At 57.1% G+C, this 19,318-nt stretch overlaps 1 protein-coding gene across 3 annotated transcripts in view; it reads right to left on the reverse strand.

Annotated features, from left to right (window-relative positions):
• Positions 1–18,766, reverse strand: part of EPHA8 (EPH receptor A8) — a 36,123-nt gene extending 17,357 nt beyond the window's left edge. Inside the window, exons 1-3 of one of the 3 annotated variants that reach the window (XR_014078609.1) lie at positions 14,486–14,927; positions 12,995–13,059; positions 5,914–6,577 (exon numbers count right to left, since the gene is read on the reverse strand). Coding sequence is in view for 2 of the 3 variants with exons in the window: in XM_081576082.1 (XP_081432208.1) it covers positions 5,914–6,577; positions 12,995–13,059; positions 18,477–18,570 (823 nt within the window). In the remaining variant the exon portion in view is untranslated. Of the gene's footprint in view, positions 1–5,913; positions 6,578–12,994; positions 13,060–14,485; positions 14,984–18,476 lie in introns of those variants that run through there. The other 2 variants (XM_081576082.1, XM_081576083.1) reach the window with 2 other exon arrangements.
• Positions 18,767–19,318: the final 552 nt, after the last annotated feature.

Consider the following 19,318-nt stretch of genomic DNA (forward strand, 5'->3'; position numbering starts at 1 on the left):
TCTCTGAGTAGGGCCTTATTCATCTCAGAGTTCCTAGGGTCTGGCCCAGCGTAGAGCTGTCAACACTGATGGGGGTTTTCAAAGTGAGCTAATCCTTCCATTATCTGCTCTGGGCAGAGACAGACCCCAGGAGTTCAAGAGGCCCAAGTGCCACCCCGTCAGGCGGCTCCCAGCTCCACCTGTGGAACTGAATGCTTTGAAACACGGACCACCAGGAAACACTGGGCTCTCTCTCTGCTGAGTCCTGTTTGGGAAAACTCAGGGCTTGAGAGAAGCTTCATTTGATTTGATTGTATCTCTTGATTATAAGAGCTAAACTCCGGTTAATTTGTAAAATTCTACAAACTTGGGAGGAAACCTGCAATCAGCAGACATGATGATGTCCTTAAGTTGCTTCCCAGACTCAAGAGACTGTGAAGCCAGAAGGCTGGGGAGGTGGGGAGAACGTGGTTCAGTTTTGGACCTCTTCCCAGGCCCCTGGGGAGGCCCCTGACTGGGGGCCAGGTGCTTGGCGTTGGGGGCGGGCTCCTAGCTGACATCCTGTGACCTTGCCTCCTCTTCCCGGGAGCCCCCAAGGAGGCCCTGTTCTGGGGCACAGCCCAAGAGCGTCCTTCTGAGCCCAGGAAGCAGGCAGAGGAAACAGGCTTTACACTTCACCAGCAAATATTTATCGAATCTGCTGGTGAGCTAAATGACATTCTATCACACTGGAATCATCGGATCCACATCGATTAATGTCTTGGGAACCGCCTGCTTATTCTGTCTCTCGTCTGCTCCTCCACCCACATTCACCGAGCTTCTGCGATGGATTGGAGACAAACAAGAGCTAACGCTGCTTTCAGGGGGCTTTCTGAGCAGTGAGGGGCAGACCAGCCCACGTGCGGTGTGCCATCTCCGTGTGACACGTGGCACTGAGGAAGCGGCACAGGACAGCCTTTGTGTTTGGAGTCCCGGACCATTCAGAGTTCAGCGGGTCCTCAGTTAAGAGCAGAAACTCAGGAGCAGGCTGCCTGCTGGGTTCCTTTTCTCATCCAGTCCCCTCCCTCCCCAAGGCTAAGTGATGTTGTGCAAGTTGTTGGGCCTCAGTGTCTTCATCTGGAAAATGGGGATAAGAAGAGTTCCCACCTCCAAGGGCGGTTGTGAGAATGACAGGAGTGAATAGGCGTGAATTCACACCAGCACAGTTCATGGGCACTTGTTACTACCACTCTACTTAGCGGGCTTGAATACATCTGTCTGGCAGAGAGGAAACAGAAGCTTGGGGGAGCTTGCGTGCCTCGCCCCAGGCTCCCAGCTGAGCCAGGATGCCAACCCGGGCGGGGGAGCCTCCGGAGCCGGGGCCTTCCCCCCACCAGCCTCTCAACACCCGGCCTCGGCTTAGAGGCAGCTCCACTATCCCGTCAGTCCACCGGTGGGTGGTTCTCTCACGCTCGGCTAATACCCATATGGCTATAAAGTGTCAAGGCTAGATTAATCCGCTCAATGAAAATAAAATAATCTTTAATAAGAATACTAATCACCAGGCCTCGGGGAGCCCGGAGACCTGGAGGCAGAGCCGGGAATTAATGGCCGAGACAGATGGAGCGGCTCTGGGCCGGGGCCCACCGACCAAGGGCGCTTCCGGCGTCTGCGGTGCCTGGTGTCGGCCGCGGGCCAGGAGGGGCTGCCGCCCCTGCCGAGGGCACCTTGCCCAGGCCGCCTGTCAGGCCGGCAGCTGCCGGGGGCCCCGGCCACCTCTCTCCTCTCCCCCGCGAAGAGCTCAAGATTTGACAAATAAGGTGTCTGCCGGTGGCCGACCAAAGGAAATTAATTCTAAATCAGATTTTAAACACAGTCAGGAAGGCAAAGGAGCTCGTTGTTCATGCTGCCCCTTCGAAATGAGATGCTCTGATATTTATAGAAAGATGATTAGGGCCGCAGAGGGTGGTTTATACTCTGCGTCCAGGTGGCAGAAAGGACGGTCTAGGGATTTGGGACTCTGGGCGGCGGCTGCGTTGGGCGATGTTCTGAGAGGCCCTTCCACTCTCTGGATTCGGGGTAGGGGGGCGCAGTCACGTGGGTGGCGGGGGGAAGGTCACTGGGTCAGGAATTGGGTAGTGTGGGGAGTTTTCTGGTCAGGAGCTTGGGAGATTTGGGATTCAATCACTACTGCTAGCTGTGTACTCTTGGGACGGTCACTTGGCCTCTCTGGGGCTCCCTTTCCCCACCGGTAAACCGCGCTAGCTCCGCCCGGCTCTGAGGTTCTTCCGTGGGTCCCTGAGGCCCGAACGTGGTCTCAGGAAGGCTTCTAAAAAGCCACATGATTGGACTGGCCCCGTCTCCTGGGCTTTACTGTTGTCTCTGTAAAATCGATGGCTGCCTGGCCACTCTAAGGGGAGCCACGAGGGTGAGACCACCAAGACAGGACCCTGACGGCTGTCGCCATGGGTCTGGCCACTGCTTGTAGCCCTCGAGCTCCGGCTCCCCTCTCCTGTTGCTAGAGAGAAGGTGGAGGGGCACTCGGGCAGGGGAGGCCGGGACCCCCTCGCCCAGCCCTGTTTGCTCAGAGAGAACTGCCCGATGGAGAAGGCCAGGGCCCCTAGGGTCTCCGGAGGTCCTGCTCAGACTGGGTCTGGGGCTGCAGCTTTGAGGTCATCTCAGGTAGATCAGCAAAGGCACGCCCAGTCTGTGCCCAGATCCTTCTTGGCCCCTCTCCCCTCAATTCACGGGCTACCCACCAAGGAGGGGGTGGGGACACTGCAGGGCTGCTGGCCCGGGGCTCCCATTAGGTGAGCACCTCAGGTTTGTGCCTGTGCTACTTCTTCAAAGGAGGTCAGCAGACACTGCACACACCCGCCGACGGGGCTGAGAAACGTCTTTCCCCGTGCGATTTAAAACCGGCATCCTGTCCCCAAACCCACTGCCTGCAGTGCACGATGAATTAATATTTTTTTATAAAACCTGTAATTATCTTGCAACTGGCATAATTGTGTTGTATTGTGATTTAAATGTAAAAATCAGAATAGGCTGCAATTCCCTAACCCTGCTTTGGCATTACTTTATTATTTTTTATTAACGTGCCAGCAGTGTTAGGAAATGGGAGTGGCCTTGACTTCTCCCAGCTCTGGGGATGTCTGGCTGCTCAAGCCTTGGGGTTTTCACCAAGACTCCTTCCCTTGACATGCTGTGGGTCCTTGGGCAAGATGTATTCCCTCTCTGGGCTTCACTTTCCATCTCCACCAAAAAAGGAGGCTGGAGCAGTACCTCTGAGGGAGGCCCCCACCCCGAAGTCAGGAGGACCAGTCTCCCTCGAAGGGCAAGGATGTAGGCCGGACAAACAAGTGGCCTGGTGTTCTCCCTGGCTCAATCCAGGGCTGGGGACAGCTGACCTTCAGCAGGTATCGACAGGCTGGCCCACCCGACTGTTACAGCTTATATAGTCCTGGTTACTAACCGTTTTAATGTTGCCCCAGGGAGGCGGGAAGCGAGGCTTTGCAGAGGGCTTTGTGGACAGAGGAAGCTGTTTGGGGCTCTGGAGTGAGCAAATGTGGGATCCAATCCCTACTCTGCTACTTAAGTTGAGGAGGCTCAGTTTTCCACATCTATTGAGATGGGGATACAATACCTAACTCAGAGGACTATTGTAAGGATGAGAAGCTGTGAACTCCCTGAAGACGGGGATGCCCTGTGCCTCTACCCCCCGATGCACGGGTAAGTTACTGACATGATCTGCATGAAGTGCTCGTTAAAGTGCCTGGCACATAGCAAACACTTGAAAACTTGTCTCTAAGAGATTTTATTATCCCCATCATAACAAGGGGATGTTGGGAACTGGGCCTAGCGGGGAATGCAGTCAGGATGGGACAGGGATAGGTGAAAAGCCTACACATAGCTCAGAGCAAGACACACCTGACTCTGGACTCAGTTCCACCTCTCATCAGCTGTGAGACCTAAGCAGGACACTATCACTTGGGCCTCAGTTTCCCCATCTATAAAATGGAATTGTAATACCTGCCTTGCTACAATGAGCCAATGAATTGATCTCCTAGGAATCCATTTGGAAGCTGTAAAGGCAATAGGAATGTTTGTTGCTACTGCTACCCAGCGGGAAGTTGAGAAGTACAGGGAGGTCTGTGAAGGAACCAGGAGAGGCTGGAGGCCTGGGGAGCCTGGCAAACTAGGCCACAGAAGGTAGACCAAATCCGGAAACAGGCAAATGTCACAGAAGGTGCTTTGGAGTTTACGGTCCAGGAGAGTGACGACTTATAGCAGTCGGCAGGGTGAAAAAAGATTTAAGGGCTTCACAGATGGAACTAGTGGTAAAGAACCCACCTGCCAATGCAGGAGATGTAAGAGATGTTGGTTCAATCCCTAGGTCGGAAAGACCCTCTGGAGGAGGGCACGGCAACCCACTCCAGTATTCTTGCCTGGAGAACCCTGTGGATAGAGGAGCCTGGCAGGCTACAGTCTGTACGGTCGCAAAGAGTTGGACACAATGGAAGCAACTTAGCACACAGGCACAAGGAAATCAGCCAGCCCCAGAGAAGGGCCAGAAAGGGCCTGGTGGCTGGACAGAAGAATCCGGTCCCAGAGTTCTTGGGGCAAGACAACTCCTAAAGTTGGGGTGGTCTCTGAAGCTACCTTGAGCATCACCTGTAACGGTCAGCCTGTGTCCTGCTCCTGTGAGCACCAAGGGGCCTTCCTGCTGGCTAGGACAGAGGCATGGTGCTGAGAGGCCTGAGGGTCCCTCTAACTGTGGTCCGGGAGCAGCTAAGGGCTTTGAGGATATTCTGAGTGTCTTTCAGGGCCCCATCCCATTCTTCCCCAAGGCTGTCTGGGAGACAGGCCCTGGTCTCTCTGATCCCCGCCCAGGAACATCTCCTTCCCCAGGAGAACCAGTGGTCCCCACGGCAGGCTTCACCAGGCTGGGCTGAGTGGCTGGCCTGCCACATGTCCAGCCCCTGGGGAGATCAAGGGACAGCAGAGGGCAGCCAGACCAAGACCAGTAACAGCTGGGGCACCAGCTGTGTGTGCTCGCCAGCCCTCCTGGTGCTCCTGGGCTGTCGGGATGCCTGGCTGCACCAATCCAAGATGCGTGTCTGTTGACCACACACACACACACACAGCCTGGACTCTGGGCCCTGCTCCTGGTCTGTGACATGGGAACCCCAGCAGTAGATACCTGTGGGAACAGGTGCTATTTCAAGACCCAGCTGCTCTCAGCTGTCCCCTCCCTCGCATCTCTAGCTAAGTGCCGCCTGCACATGGGCAGACTGTGACACACACCGAACAGAACCCGGAAGCACCCTGGCTGTCCCTGCCCGCGTATCTTCACAATGCCCCTGTACACCATGCATGCATTCACCCCGAGCCCAGATTCCAATCCCACCCCCTCTCACCCAATAGGGTAACAGTTCAGAGGTTCTGAGTCTGGACTCTGGAGCCAGACTTCTGAATTCAGATCTGTGACTGCCCAGCTGTGTGACCTTGGGCAAGTTACTTTGCCTCTCTGGGCTTCAGCATCCTCATCTTTAAAGCCAGGATAATAAAAGCTCCTATTTCACTGGATAGCTGTGGGGATTAAATGCGTTAATACATGAAAAGTGCTTAGAATAGTGCCGGCTGTGCTAGGTTTCATCACTGCTCCCTAACACAGAGAACCAATCACACAGGTGCCCAGAGATGGGCCTCTCCACAACACCCAGGAGGATCTACCTGGCTGTGGTGCTTTTCCCTCCCTGCAAGACAGATACAGCACACACACGGGTGGCCTGCGGACACGGGAACACTAGGGCTTCATGCATCCTCCCAGGTGCTGTGTGCACCACCCAGACACCCGCCGACTGTGCCAACCCTGCCTGCCACCACCCGCGCCCGCCAGCCCTGCCCAGACTGAGCCCAGCCGTCAGCCCACCCGCACAGAGGCGTGCTCACCCACGCAGGCGTCCCGCTGCTCCTCGTAGCCCGCGCTGCACACACACTTGCCGATGGGCACCAGCCACTCGCCCTCGGCGCTGCAGTACATTTTGGGCGTGTCCCGCTCCTCGGAGTGCCGCACGCACTGGCCCCGCACCTCCACCAGCGAGGAAGAGTCGGCCCCCGTCACCGCCTCCGAGAAGGCGGCCAGGTTGCGCACCATGGTGGGGCACTTCTTGTAGTAGATGCGGAGAGACAGGATGGCCAGGCAGGCGCCGATGTCCTGGAAGGCCAGGTAGAAGCCGCGCTTGCTGAGGGGCCCCACACCGCGCACCTCAGTGTTGAGCTTGAGGCGCCGCACGCCCAGGTCGGCCCCCGTGAAACTCTCGTCGGCCGCGATGGTGTCGATTTTGAGGAACTGGCTCTCCTGCGTGCTGGCGCCCAGGTCGCGGTCCGACTCCAGGTAGTAGAGGTTGAAGGTCTCCTTGCAGGTGCCCAGCACGCCAGGCATGCTGTTGCAGTCCCGCAGGGTGAACTTGATCTCAGCGTAGACACGCCGGGCGCCATCACGGGGCACCCAGCTGGTCCGCAGCCAGTTGTTCTGGTTGGGGCTCATGACGTTGCACACCTGGTAAGTGTGGATGGGCCGGAAGGACTCATCCACCTCATTGATGGAGTCCCACTGCAGGCAGAGAGAGCACAGCCGGCTGAAACAAGAGGCAGCGGCTGGCCCTCTCGTGCCACAAGCCACGCGCACGGTGCTAGGGGAGGTCTGGGAAAGAAGACTGAACATTCTCCAGCCTTGAGGGGCTGACCTCCAGTGGACTGTTAGCCATCAAGAGGCCAAGCACCCTACACACATGGCTATGGGGAAGCATTATTAGTCACTCAGTTGTGTCCAACTCTTTGTGACACTATGGACTGTAGCCCGCCAGGCTCCTCTGTCCATGGGATTCTCCAGGCAAGAGTACTTGGAGTGGGTTGCCATACCCTTCTCTAGAGGATCTTCCTGACCCAGGGATCAAAACTGTGTCTCTTCCGTCTCCTGCATTGCAGGCAGATTCTTTACTGTCTGAGCCACTAGGGATATCCTGGGGAAGCATTATCTGTTGCCTTTTCACAGACGCAGAACCAAGGGGTTCAGACCTAGGGCCGTGTGTCCGGGGTCACGTAGCTATTGAGTGATGGCGCCAGGACTGGAACTGATGCCAAAGCTACAAAGCTCTGACCTCGTTTCTACACAGCTACTCGGTCACTCCCAGAGTGGGGTGACTTGCGTGGGGAAGTCAGTGAGCCCACTGGTCCAGTTTTCACATCAGCTGCCAGAAAGATCTTTTTAATTGCATGAAGCTGTGTCGCACCCTAGCCTCAAATCCTTTAGCAGCTCCCCCTGAAATGGTGCTTGTTGAGTGACTGTCTGATGGATGGATTCCTCTGCCTTGCTGTGTCTGATGTTCCCTCTGCCCCCACCACAGGCTGCCCTGGGTCCCATGCGAGGGGGTACCGGGATGCGGGAAAGTTGAGTATGATCACTTCTGTGTCCCGTGCTGGCCAGGCGTCACTGATTCAGAAGTAAACCAGTGACCATTACTGACACAATCAACGGAGTGAAAAGGCAACCCACAGAATGGAAGAAAATACCTGGAAACCACATATCTGATACGGGATTAGTATCCAGAATATATAAAGAACTTCTACAATTGAAAAACAAAAAACCAGACAGACCTAGTTAGAAAATGGGCAAAGGACTTGAATAGACTTTTTCTCTAAAGAAGATACACAGATGGCTAAAGAGCACGTGGAAAGATGCTAAGCATTAGGGAAATTCAAATCAAAACCACAGTGAGACACCGCTTCACACCCATTAGCTATTATCAAAGCAAATGAAAATAACAAGGGTTGGTGAGGATGTGGAGATATTGGAACCCTGTGTATTGCTAGTGGGAATGTTAACTGGTGAGGCCACCGCGGAAAACAGTGAATAACAAGAAATTAAACAAAGAATTACCGACAGTTCCTCTTCTGGGTGTGCACCCAAAAGAAACAAAAGCAGGGACACAATCAGAGATTTGCACACCCGTGCTTATCACAGCCCAAAGGTGGAAATGCAAATGTCCATCGGTGGATAAATGGACAAACAAAATGTGCGCACTGATAGGGTGGGACAGCGTGAAATTCTGACACGTGCTGCAACACGGAGGAACCTTGAAGACCTTATGCTGAGTGAAATAAACCAGACACAAAAGAACAAATCCTATATGCTTCCACTTATATGAGGCACTTACATCAGATTCCTAGAGACAGAAAGTAGACTGGTACTTACCAGGGGCTGAGGCAAGAGGGTCATGGGAGTTATTATAGTTTAATGGATACAGAATTTCAGTCTGGGAAGATGAAAGCATTCTGGAGATGGACGGTGGTGATGGTCACATAACAATGTGAATGGACTTAATGCCACTGAACTGGAGGCATAAAAATGGCTAAGATGGTAAATGTTATGTTAAGTGTATTTTGCCGCAGGAAGAGAAGGGGACAACAGAGGATGAGATGGTTGGATGGCATCACCGACTTGATGGACATGAGTTTGGGTAAACTCCAGGAGTTGGTGATGGACAGGGAGGCCTGGCGTGCTGCAGTTCCTGGGGTCACAAAGAGTCGGACACAACTGAGTGCCTGAACTGAACTGAACTGATAAAAAGAACTGCACAAAAAATTGTCTCTCCCCCCAAGCCCCCTCACATTCTCACAGATAAAGTGTGGAGTAGGATGTGTGCATTCAGGCTGTGGCAAAACTTCCTGCAGGGCTGAGGCTGGACCTTCCTGCAGGGGCAGGAGGGAAGAGCCCCAGCAGAGGCTGGCAAGGGCCAGCAATGCTCAGCAAGCCCAGTCTGGACACAGAAGAGCTGCACCAAAGACAGAGCGCTGAGAAATGAAGCAAAAGTCGAGAGGCCTGGGTTCAGTCTCAACTGGCTGTGTGACCTTAGGCAAATGGCCGCTCCTCGCTGGGGCCCAGCTTCCTTAGCTGTGGAATGCTGATCGACCAGGAGTAGTCACTGTTGGGCTGAGTTCAGTGGGCTCCTCAGGGTTCTGAGGAGGGGCTGGGGGCCAAGGGCGGATAGAGGAGACAGGCTCTGGGGTCGCTGTCCTGGGTGCACCAGAGAGGCAGGGCCGTGATCTCTCTTGGGCCTCTATGGGTACTGTCTTGAACTAGGGACCCTACTGCTTCAGCAGGGGTCAGGGAGCAGAGGACAGTTTGGGAGGAGGGGGGAGGAAGCAAAGACCACTGCTCGCTGTGCTCTGAGAATCGGCAGGGTCCCGAGCTGTCCCACAAGCACTAGAGTGGGGATCTGGGGCATCCTGAGTCTTCCCTGCCCAACAAAAGGCCGCTCGATCTGACTTCATCTTGGTCAGCTATCTGGTCTCAATCCCCAGCGCCCTTATCTGTAAGAGGGGCTCAGAAAGGCCCCACTTCAGTGAGCCTTGAGAGGATGCACAGAGAAGAAGCCTGCCAGGTGCTTAGCTGGGGCCTGGCCCAGAAGGGGACTGACATGATGCTGGCCTGCCATCATCCCAGCCCCCCGTGCCTGCCTCCAGGGACCCCTGGGGAAGCAGACCAGGGCGTGCCAGCCTCACCTGAAAGACTGTATGCCTCCTGCACACCCCCCACCCCATGAAGGACCCCCACGCTGCACCCCACTCTGCATCCGGGGCTCTGGGCAGCACTGCGTCACATCTGGGGTTAAAGTCATTGTCACAATTAATGGAGCACCAAAGAGCCAGCCAGCTGCTGGCTGTCTGTTTCCTGCCAGGGACCCGGATAAATTAATCAGCTCGATCCCAGTCTGCTCCAGCCGCCCGAGCAGGGCCAACGGCCTGGCTTAGCCTCAGGGGCTGCCGCAGACACAGAGAATGGCACAAATTCCTGGCAGGTGGTGCAAGGGCAGAATCAGCCCTGTTCTCTACCTGGGGCACCCCCACCCCATGCCGGGTGCCACATCCACTCCAGCTGCCTCTCTGGCCCCTGGCATATACTGCCCGCCCCCCACCCAGCCCCCACTATCCCTATGGAACTCTGTCCCCTTCCAGGAACAGAAAGCAGCAAACCAGCTGTGCATCCCTGGGCAGATCACAGTCCCTCTCTGAGCTCTGGACTTTTCATAGGTAAACCGAGGTAGCTAACGCCTGCCCCTTTCATCTACTCCAGGGGCTGGTGAGGATCAAGAGACAATAAAAAGGAATATTCACGAGTGGCTGTTAATTCACCAGGTGAGGTGGAGCACGACCCAGTGCATGGACGCAGGAGTCCAAAGAGGGGGGTGCAGCCTGGTTAAAAGCATGAGTTCTGGGGCCAGGCTCCCCAGATCTTAGCAGAGACGCTTAACCTCTCAGAGCGTCTGGTTTCTTGCTGGTACAATGTCCTTTTCCTGCATCATCTCTCAGATGACAACCGTGGGGAGCAGGTTCTGTGATCATCCTTGTGTTATAAACGAGGAGGTGGAGGCGAGGTAAAGTGACTGGCCTGAGTCACACTGATTAGAGGCTGCAGAGCACTGGCTCATCCAGACCCAGCACCGCTGGCTTTAGGCCGTGTGGCCTGCCTGATAACCTGGTGATGCTGGAGACAGTCATGAATGACTCTTGTACCCAAGGTGCTTAACAGACTCCAGAACCAGAAGGATGGATGGAACCACAAGGACCATCAATCTCCACCCAGCTACAAACTTACTCAACAAAAGATTCCCAGGGCCCTCCCCAAACCCCCTGGATGTGGGCACCTGCATGTTTGACCTGCCGGTCTGGCACAGGTTCAAGATCCGGAGCTCGGAAACAGAGATCTCATCTGGCTTTCTCTCTCCTCTAGGCAAGCCCCATTTCCAGGCCCCGTACTGATAGGAGGTGTTCCCTGTTTCAGTAAATAATGCAGGATCGGTTCCCAGCCCTTCACAAGGTGACACAGGGTCTCAGTGAGGGCTCCAGGCCCAGAGAGATCTGAGTTCGCATCCATCACTTGAAACCTGCTTGATGGTAGAAAATTTTTTCTTACTGCTCTGAGCCTCAGCTTCCTCATCTATGAAATGGGATGGCTGTACCACATGCAGGTTTAGTAGTGGTGATTAAACAAGATAACGTCCACAAATTGTTAAGAGCTATGTGACTTCCCTGGTAGTTCAGGCGGTAAGTTGTCTGCCTACAATGCGGGAGACCTGGTTTTGATCCCTGGGTTGGGAAGATCCTCTGGAGAAGGAAATGGCAACCCATGCCAGTATTCTCACCTGGAAAATCCCATGGATGGAGGAGCCTGGTAGGCTACAGTCCATGGGGTCGCAAAGAGTTAGACACGATTGAGCGACTTCACTTTATGTGAATATAAGTTATTTGTTCTAATTCTCAAGCGAAATGAGTAACTTTGAACCACTCTTTTTTTAGGGGGTTTTGTTTGTTTGTTTTTGGCCGTGCCATTCAGCTTGCAAGATCTTTAGTTCCCCAACCAGGTATTGAACCTGCACCTTTGGCAGTGAAAATGCAGAGTCCTAACCAGTGGACCAACAGGGAATTCCCCGAGCCACTCTTCACAGCATCCAGCAAACAAAAGAACCTTACATCACCAGCGCTGTTGTCCAAAACACAAGTCCAGTCATATTTCTCACCACCACCCCTGCTTAAAATCCTTCCTACTTCTCATTACCCTGAAAACCAAGTCCTAAGCTCTGAGTGGGACAGAGGGACAGAGACACCCAGCGCCAACCAGGGGTTCAGGTCCATTCCTGCCCAGCTGCTGAGTCTCAGGGGAGACGCTGACCCAGCCCACAGCCAGGCAGTCACCTCCTCTTGGGTCAGCCCCTGCCACTGGCAGAGCTGGTTCCCTGCACCAAAGCCCTTCACACGCACGAGTGCCCTGGGAGACAGCCACGTGGGACACACAGAAGAGCCCCTCAAGGGGAGAGACTGAGGCTCTGGGGGGTAAAGGGACACCCCCAGGGCCCAGCCTTTGTCTTCAGGCAGGGCTGACGTGCTGAGGCACAGAAGGGGTCCCTCCTGGCTCTCAGGGGCCCTGGCCTGCCCCTTCAACTCCCTGAGGCCTGGTGCATGGGGGCTGATGACAACAGACTCAGCTGACCACCACCTGGGGACCAGACCTCCAGAGAGAGAGGAGCCAGGATTGTCCTGACCCCAGTCACAGCCCACAGACAGCCCAGATTACAATTTTACCCCAAAGTAAAGAAATATTCAAATATCAGCTCAGTGCCATGGTCATCATTAATATTATTATCACTCTGTCTCCGGAGCCACGGAAGCAGAAGTGTTCATGAAAGAAGTTGTGGGTGCAAGACGTGTTTGTGTCTATGATAGGGATGTGTGTGTTTCTGAGCATGTCTGTAGGAGGAAATTTATGTGAGATATAGCCATAATACACACTAATGACAATGATAATGGTAATAATACATTTAATGGAGGCCTATCCTGTGCCAGGCATGGTGCCAAGACCACGTCTCACCTCCCTTCACCCTCCCAGCAAACCCCGCGAGGTTGCCACGTGCTCATCCCATTCTACAGACAGCAAAACTGAGACTCAGGGAGATGAAGAGGTGACCCAAGGACACTCAGCTTGTGGATGGTGGGGCCCAACCCCACCAAGCTCATGGGCTTGTGTTGGCTTTACCACCCTGCGCCCCTGAGATTTAAGAGAATTGGGGGGACTGGGCAGTACATCCTTGGCTCTGGACACTCGGGGTTACCATGCCAACTCCCCGGGAGGGCGGAAGGGAGTCACCTGTGAGTAAAGGGATCTAATGGGCTGAGCCCAGCATCACCATGGAGGCCAGATGGGCCTGGGACACAGACGTAAGGATACCACATCCAGGCCTCGGACCGGAAGAAGGGGGAGCCGGCCCAGGACTTGGTTCTAGAATTCCAAAAGTCTGCATGAGCTAAGTTTAGGAAGTCCGCAGCTCTGTCTCTGACTGCTGTGCGTCCTTGGTTAAGTCCCTTCACCTCTCGTGGCCTCTGCTTCCTTTTGATCTGCCTGATGATAAGACCTGAGCATCACAGCCTCTCTGTTCACAGAGGGACAGCACTGGCCCCACCGCCCATCACTCACCCCGTGAGCCGGATACGTGAGCCAGCCCCAGTCCCCGTGGATGGTGGACGTGTCCAGCAAATTCACTGTAGAAAAAGAGACAACAGCACATGAGATCCCTGGGCCCCCCCCTTCCCCCGTCCCCCAGGCCCAGGGCAGCCTGGCCACACTGGTCTGCTCTCAGCCCCAAACACTCCAGCTCCGGTCTCTGGGTCCTTTCTCACTTCCCTGGCCTTCAAGGCTCAGTTCAAGTTCTTGCTCTTTCCTGAAGCCTTCCTCCACCACCATAAAATATAATCTTCTCACCTCCCGAAGACTCAAGCTGCCCTGAGTGCTAGGCTGCCTCGATTGGGGGCGCAGTGAGATGCCAGAGGCCTGGGCTTGGCGGTCCGGGAGGTCTGGATCTGAATCACAGCTCTGCCAGTTGGAAGCTGTGTCCCTGAGCGAGTTTCCTCCACCCCTGAGCCCCCACTTCCTCTCCTGTAAAATGGGGTGACGGTGATGCCCGCCTTACAGGGGGCTGTGAAGATGACCTGACCCTGGGCCACTCACAGAACATGGTGGCATTCCAAAGCACCCACTGATGTTTGCACTGTAAGTCAAACCTCCACCCAGAGGACTGGACCCAGCTTTCCCATCACCAGGGTCCCCAACAGGCACCTCGCACCGAGCGGGTCCTCGGTGCACACGGGACATGGTGGGCTTTGGAGGAGGAAGTGCTGCCTCATAGTGGGCACATACTACACACTGGGCTCTGCTAGGGGAGCTGCAATGCCTCATCCATGGCCCACACGGCAACATTGAAAGGTGCTCATTCCTCTGCCCATTTTCCAGATGAAAACACTGAGCCTCAGGGAAGATCAGGACCATGCCTGGAGCGCCACAGGTGTGACTGCTGGGTTGGTACCCAGAGCACCACAGACAAAGCCACCAGCCCTGGCAGCTTGAGCCCAAAGAACAGAATCTCTGGGTTGTCACAGTGGTAGAGAAAGGAGTGCTAGCCCGAAAGGCAAGTTTACTCTAAGCCAGACCCCCAAAGGGGACCCTGCAAAGTACCAACAACAGGGTAGAGAAAAAACCCTGCTTTTAGAATCAGACACTGCTGGGCTCACATCTCAATACAGCTGCTTGGTAGCGGGTGACCTGCACTTCACTGAACCTCGATTTCCTCATCCGTAGAATGGGGATAATGATACATAAGGGTGGGCAACAGTAAACTCCAACGCCTGGAGCCAATGCCTCACCAAAGCTGGTTCCTGTTCCCTAAGTCCTGACCCTCCTGCCTCTCTCTTGGTACCTAGGAGTAGTGAGTATCACTCACTTTAAGGTGATGGAGATGCACTAAACTGGGAAGAAATCAGGGCTTGAATCCCAGCACTGTCTCTAACTGCTGTGTGTCCTCGGGTGAGTCCCTTCGCCTCTCTGGGCCGCTGCTGCCTTTGATCTATCTGGTGAAAGGGGTTTGGGCTCCGAGTTGCACAGCTTTCATTTCCTTTTCTCTTATCTACCCACCTCTCCTAGCCAGCGACCACGGGCTTCCAACCAACCCCATCTGCTGACTCGGGCAGGTTGCAGAGGGTTAAAACGGGCTCTCCTGGAACTTTCTCGAAGAGAGGGTGGGTGCTGTCCTTCTGCCTGAGATTCGCAGAGCTCTGCGCCTGCCCCTCAGTGATGGAGGCAAGTGTCCTCAGGAAATGTTGGGAGTGAGGATGCTCTCATGCACGGATTTTCTTCCTCTTCCTCCCCTCACTCTCCCCACCCAGCGTCAGGGTGGGGGTCCCCAGAGGGCAGCTGGAGAGAGGACTTGCTGAGCTCGGACTTGGGATCCCCTGGGGGGAGGGGGCGGGTGGGACCAGGGGATGGAGGCAATGTCCCGCAGGGGGATCTCCCTTCCCCAAGCCGAAGCGGCCCCACGCCAGGGCGGCAGGCAGAGAAGCCTTCCCTCCTCCCTCCCTCCTCCCTCCCTCCCCGGCAATGGCGAGAAAACTGGGTCAGGAGCTCTCTCCTCCTGCTGGCGGGTGGGCGGGGGAGGGGCTGCACTGCAGTTTCCCCCAGACCAGCGGGGCTGAGTTTGGGGAGTGAGGGGGGTACAGGGACCTGTGGGCTCCCCTGCCCCACCCCACATCCCAGACTGGGGTCTCGGAACTGAAGGGTCCCTGGGCCAGCAACCCAGGGACGCAGCTCAGACCCGCGCCCACCCAGGGGCCGCTGGAACGCACGATCGGCCACTGGGACTTCTCCCCCTGAACACCCCAACTCTAGAGGCAGCGGCCTGTGGACCCCCACTTTCCAGGCCCTTCCCTCCCCGCTGGGAATCCCCAACCACATCTGCAGCTGATTCGTGATCAGTCAGCCAAGGGGGGCTCAGATAATCCAAAGATAAGTCAAAAGTCGATTCTATTGGATTCAGGAAGAGTGACCGGATTCCAAGGCTGTTTGTTCTAATTCCTTCCAGGCTTGTCTCTGTCCGTCCCCTCCCCACCTCTCTCTCTGTCCCCCTCTTCCCCATGTCCTGTCGCCTTCTCTGAGGTGACGCAGAGGGTCTCTCATGGGAGGCTCCAGGCCCATAGGAGGTCTCACGGGGCTGGAGGGAAGTCCAGCGCTAGGCCCCTCCTGCCGGGGCCTGAGTCCCCTTGGAGAGTCCAACGCTTTGGCTCACCAGGGCTGGGCTTTCTCTGCCCTCTTGCACTGCTGGACTATAGGTCTGTGTGACCCCTGGGAAGTCGATGACCCTCTCTGGGCCCATCTCCCCACTTGCAAATGGGAAAACTGGACACACGGTCCTCAGAGCCTTCAGGGAAGCAACCACTTAGCCCCTCTGTGCCTCAGTTTCCTCATCGGCCAGATGTCTGCAGGCATCCCTCCTGGGCCTACCTGCCAGCCTGTTCTGGGGGATCAAACGGGTCCCTCCCCTGCTCTGAGAAGCACAGATATAATTCCTAAGCCTTTCCTGTTGGACTGAGGAAGGTATTATGCGATTTCTTTTTTTTCTCCCGCGCCGTCACCTTCCCCCATTCCATTTCGCTGAGACTAATACTTAAATTGATTTACATTCCCGGAGGACACAGCGCATGGTGGTGAGACTGGAGAATGTGGGGTGGCCAGGGGATGTCAGCTGGGATGTGAATGCCTTGGAGATCACCCCAAATTGGTGGATAATCCACATCAGAGAGTGATAAGGGGCTTTGAGCCTGGTGGGGTTCAGGGGCATCTCTGCAGGTGCAGGGCCGTTCCCAGCCCTGTGAGGGAGCTGGCAGAGGGGCACTTAGGTAGCCTGCAGCACTGCCACCTTTGCAGGACCCCCACTGGGAAAAGAGTCCCCTCCCTGAGTCCCCAGTCTCCCCCAGCCGGTCCTGGCCCTGCACCAGCGCACAGACTCCTGGCTGTCCTGCGTGGAACCCAGGTCCCAGGTCTCCACCCAAGACCATCAGACCTGCATGGGTAACCTGTGCCCAGGCAGGGGTGCCCTGCTGCGGTGATCAGATAGGTGTGGCCAGGCCCTGGCACCAGGCCTGCCTGCCTCCCTCCCCCCCCGACAGGCGTCCCCTCCCCTCCCTCTCCTGGTGACCTCGCCTCTTTGCCAACTGCTGCCCCTCCCCTGGACACAGTCTCTCTCCCAGGCCAAAACGGTCTGTCCTCTGCTTGGGAGCAGGGTCAAAGTCCCCTCCTAGGCGGATCTTGGGTTTGCCAGTCTGGCATTCTGGAGGGTGCTGGATCCTCCTCAAAGAAGACGGTTGAAGTACGGAGTTGGGGCTGCACCACCCAATGCCCAGGCACTCGCTGTGGGCCCCTCAGAATCCCGCGGCGCAAAGAAACTGCCGCCTTCCCCCATCCAACCCGGAGGGAACTGTCCTTGGGCCACAGCTCCCAGACCTCCCAGGCCCGTGTCCCCTTCCCTACTCACCCCTTCCCTGCTCACCCCTTCCCTGCTCACCCCTTCCCTGCTCATCCCTTCCCTGCTCACCCCTTCCCTGCTCACCCCTCAGCTCCCCTTGCTATGGTCCCTGCTCCCTGCGTGTCCCCTGTTTCATTGGAGGTTGAGTTTATGTACATCTGTGTGCGTTGGTGCTGTGCACATGCATTTCTAGGGACACGAATGCAGGTTTGAGGGTCTTTTCACATATGTGGCGATTGCCCACGATGTGCGTATTTTCACACTCACGAATCTTTACATGTACATGCGTGCATGTGTGTACTGGCCGCATTTCTGTGCATCTGACTATAGGAGTGTGGGGGCTGTCCATGCACACGGGTGTCTGCAGGCCTGGGTCTCTGTGTGTGAATCCCAACACGTGGCTGCTGGTGCATGTGTGGTTGTGGGTACAACTGTGTCTCTGTGAACTGTTCGTGTGTGAGGGGTGGATCGGTGGTGTGTCTGCATGTGGATGAGGAACACCAGCTCTGGAGCTCCCTGGAATCTGGGAGTTCATCCTGCCAGGGTGAGGACGCAGCTCAGGACCCAGGCTGTGAACCCTAGGATTTGCGCAGACCCCCGAGTCAGGCCTCCTCCTGGCAGAGCTGCAAGAGGGAGAGGGGATCCAGGGCAGGGGTTGGGCAAGGAGCAGAACCCAGGGCAGCGTCCTGAGCTGGACCTGGGGTGCCCGGTGGACTCAGGTGTGAGAGTGTGTGTGTGTGTACGCACGCGCTCACGTAGGTGTGCAGCCCAGGTGTTGGGGAAGCCTGATAGATGCCCCCTCCCGCCTTCCCTTGTCCCCTCCCAGATCCTTTCGGTCTCTACTGCTCAGCCCACACCCTCACCCTGTGTCCCCCGAGTGACCGGACTTCCCCAGCCTTGTCCCTGGACAAGACCCAGCCCTCCGGGCCTTGCCTGCCCCGGTCTGTCTGCCGCCTCCTCAGCCCCCTCCTCCCCAGGCCCTTCTCCCCAGCGCCCACCAAAGCTGCTCCCCCGGGGCAGGCAGTCCCCGGCTGCTGTCCTCCCCCAGCCCAGCCCACTTCCAAGACCCTCATTCCCTGCCCTTCACGCCCGTCGGCCCCCAAACCCGGTCCTGTTCTCTGGTCCTCCTGCCTCCCTTCCTGGTCCCCATCCCGCTGCTTCTCTTCAGCCCTTGGAACCTCACTCTGCATCCTGGGTCCCTCTGTCCTCTGCCCCCACTCCGTCCCCTGCCCTGTCTCCTTTCTCCCCACATCCCTTCTCGTCCCTTCTCGCATCTTCCATCCTCCGGTCCTGTCCCCTCACCCCCCGTGTCCGATGCTCAGTTCCCTGTCCCCAGCTCCCAACCCCTGGGTCCCGTCCCCCTGTCCCTCGTGCCTCTCTGTCCCTCCTCCTCAAGCCCTGGGGTCCCTCTCCCCCCAGCGTTGTCCCCTGACCCCGGGTCTCTCGCGGTGCCACCCCTCCCCACCCAGATCCAGGGATCCCAGCCCCTCGGGCACTGGGATCCAGGGGGAAGGAAGTTGAGCCTCTCGGCTGGCTCGCTCCGGCTGCCGCGCGCGCCGCGCCCCCGGCCCCTCGGCCGCCCCCGCCCCGCCAGCCGCCGCCGCTCACCTTCGCCGCGCGCCGCGGACACGCAGGTGGCCGCCGCCGCCGCGGCCGTGACGACCCAGAGCGCGGGGGGCAGGCGGCCCCGGGCGGGGGCCATGGCCGGGCCGGGCGGGCGGGCGGGGGCGCCGCGCACCCTGGGCTCGGCCGCGGCCGCCCGCGCGTCGGCGCGCTCCCTGCTCTCCCGCACACCCGCCGGCCGGGCGCACACACCGGCGCACACGCCGGCTCGCAGCGCACACGCGGACACCCGCGCCCGCCCCTGCCGCCGCCGCCGCCCCGGGCGGGGGCCGGACCGTCACGGCGGCGCCGAGCCAATCAGCACCGAGGCGGGTGCGGGGGGGGCGGGGGAGACACGGAGCCCGCACCGCGGACACCGACCCGCAGACACCGCCGCCCGCTCCACGTGCGCACGCTCGCGCCCGGACCTTCACCCCGCGCCCCGCGTGGACTCAGCCGCGGCGCACCCAACCAGGGGTCCGGACGCCCCGCAACACCGGGACACACAGACCCACGGGCGGGGGGGAGGCCCTGCGTGGATAGACACGGACACGCTCACTGTTACACACGTGACCCTCAGGCACACGCATCCCCCAACAAACTGCCTCGCACGCGGTGACGTGCACACACTAGTTCACAGACAGAGGCTCAGAGACAAACTCAAGAGCGCTTTTAGTTATAAATGCTCTCCCCTGCCCCACCCCCAATGACTGGGCACCCCGAGTTTAGGTGAGGCCTTAGAGCGCGGTAATCATGAGCTCGGCGCTCAGGGACCAGACCCACGTTTCAGGGCTGGTTTTGAGCAAGTTTCTAAACCTCTCTGAGTCTCAAGGTCCATGTCTGTAGAA

The sequence above is a fragment of the Giraffa tippelskirchi genome, chromosome 3 (assembly GCF_054371585.1).
Source record: "Giraffa tippelskirchi isolate mGirTip1 chromosome 3, T2T-mGirTip1v1.2.pri, whole genome shotgun sequence".
Lineage (NCBI taxonomy): Eukaryota > Metazoa > Chordata > Mammalia > Artiodactyla > Giraffidae > Giraffa > Giraffa tippelskirchi.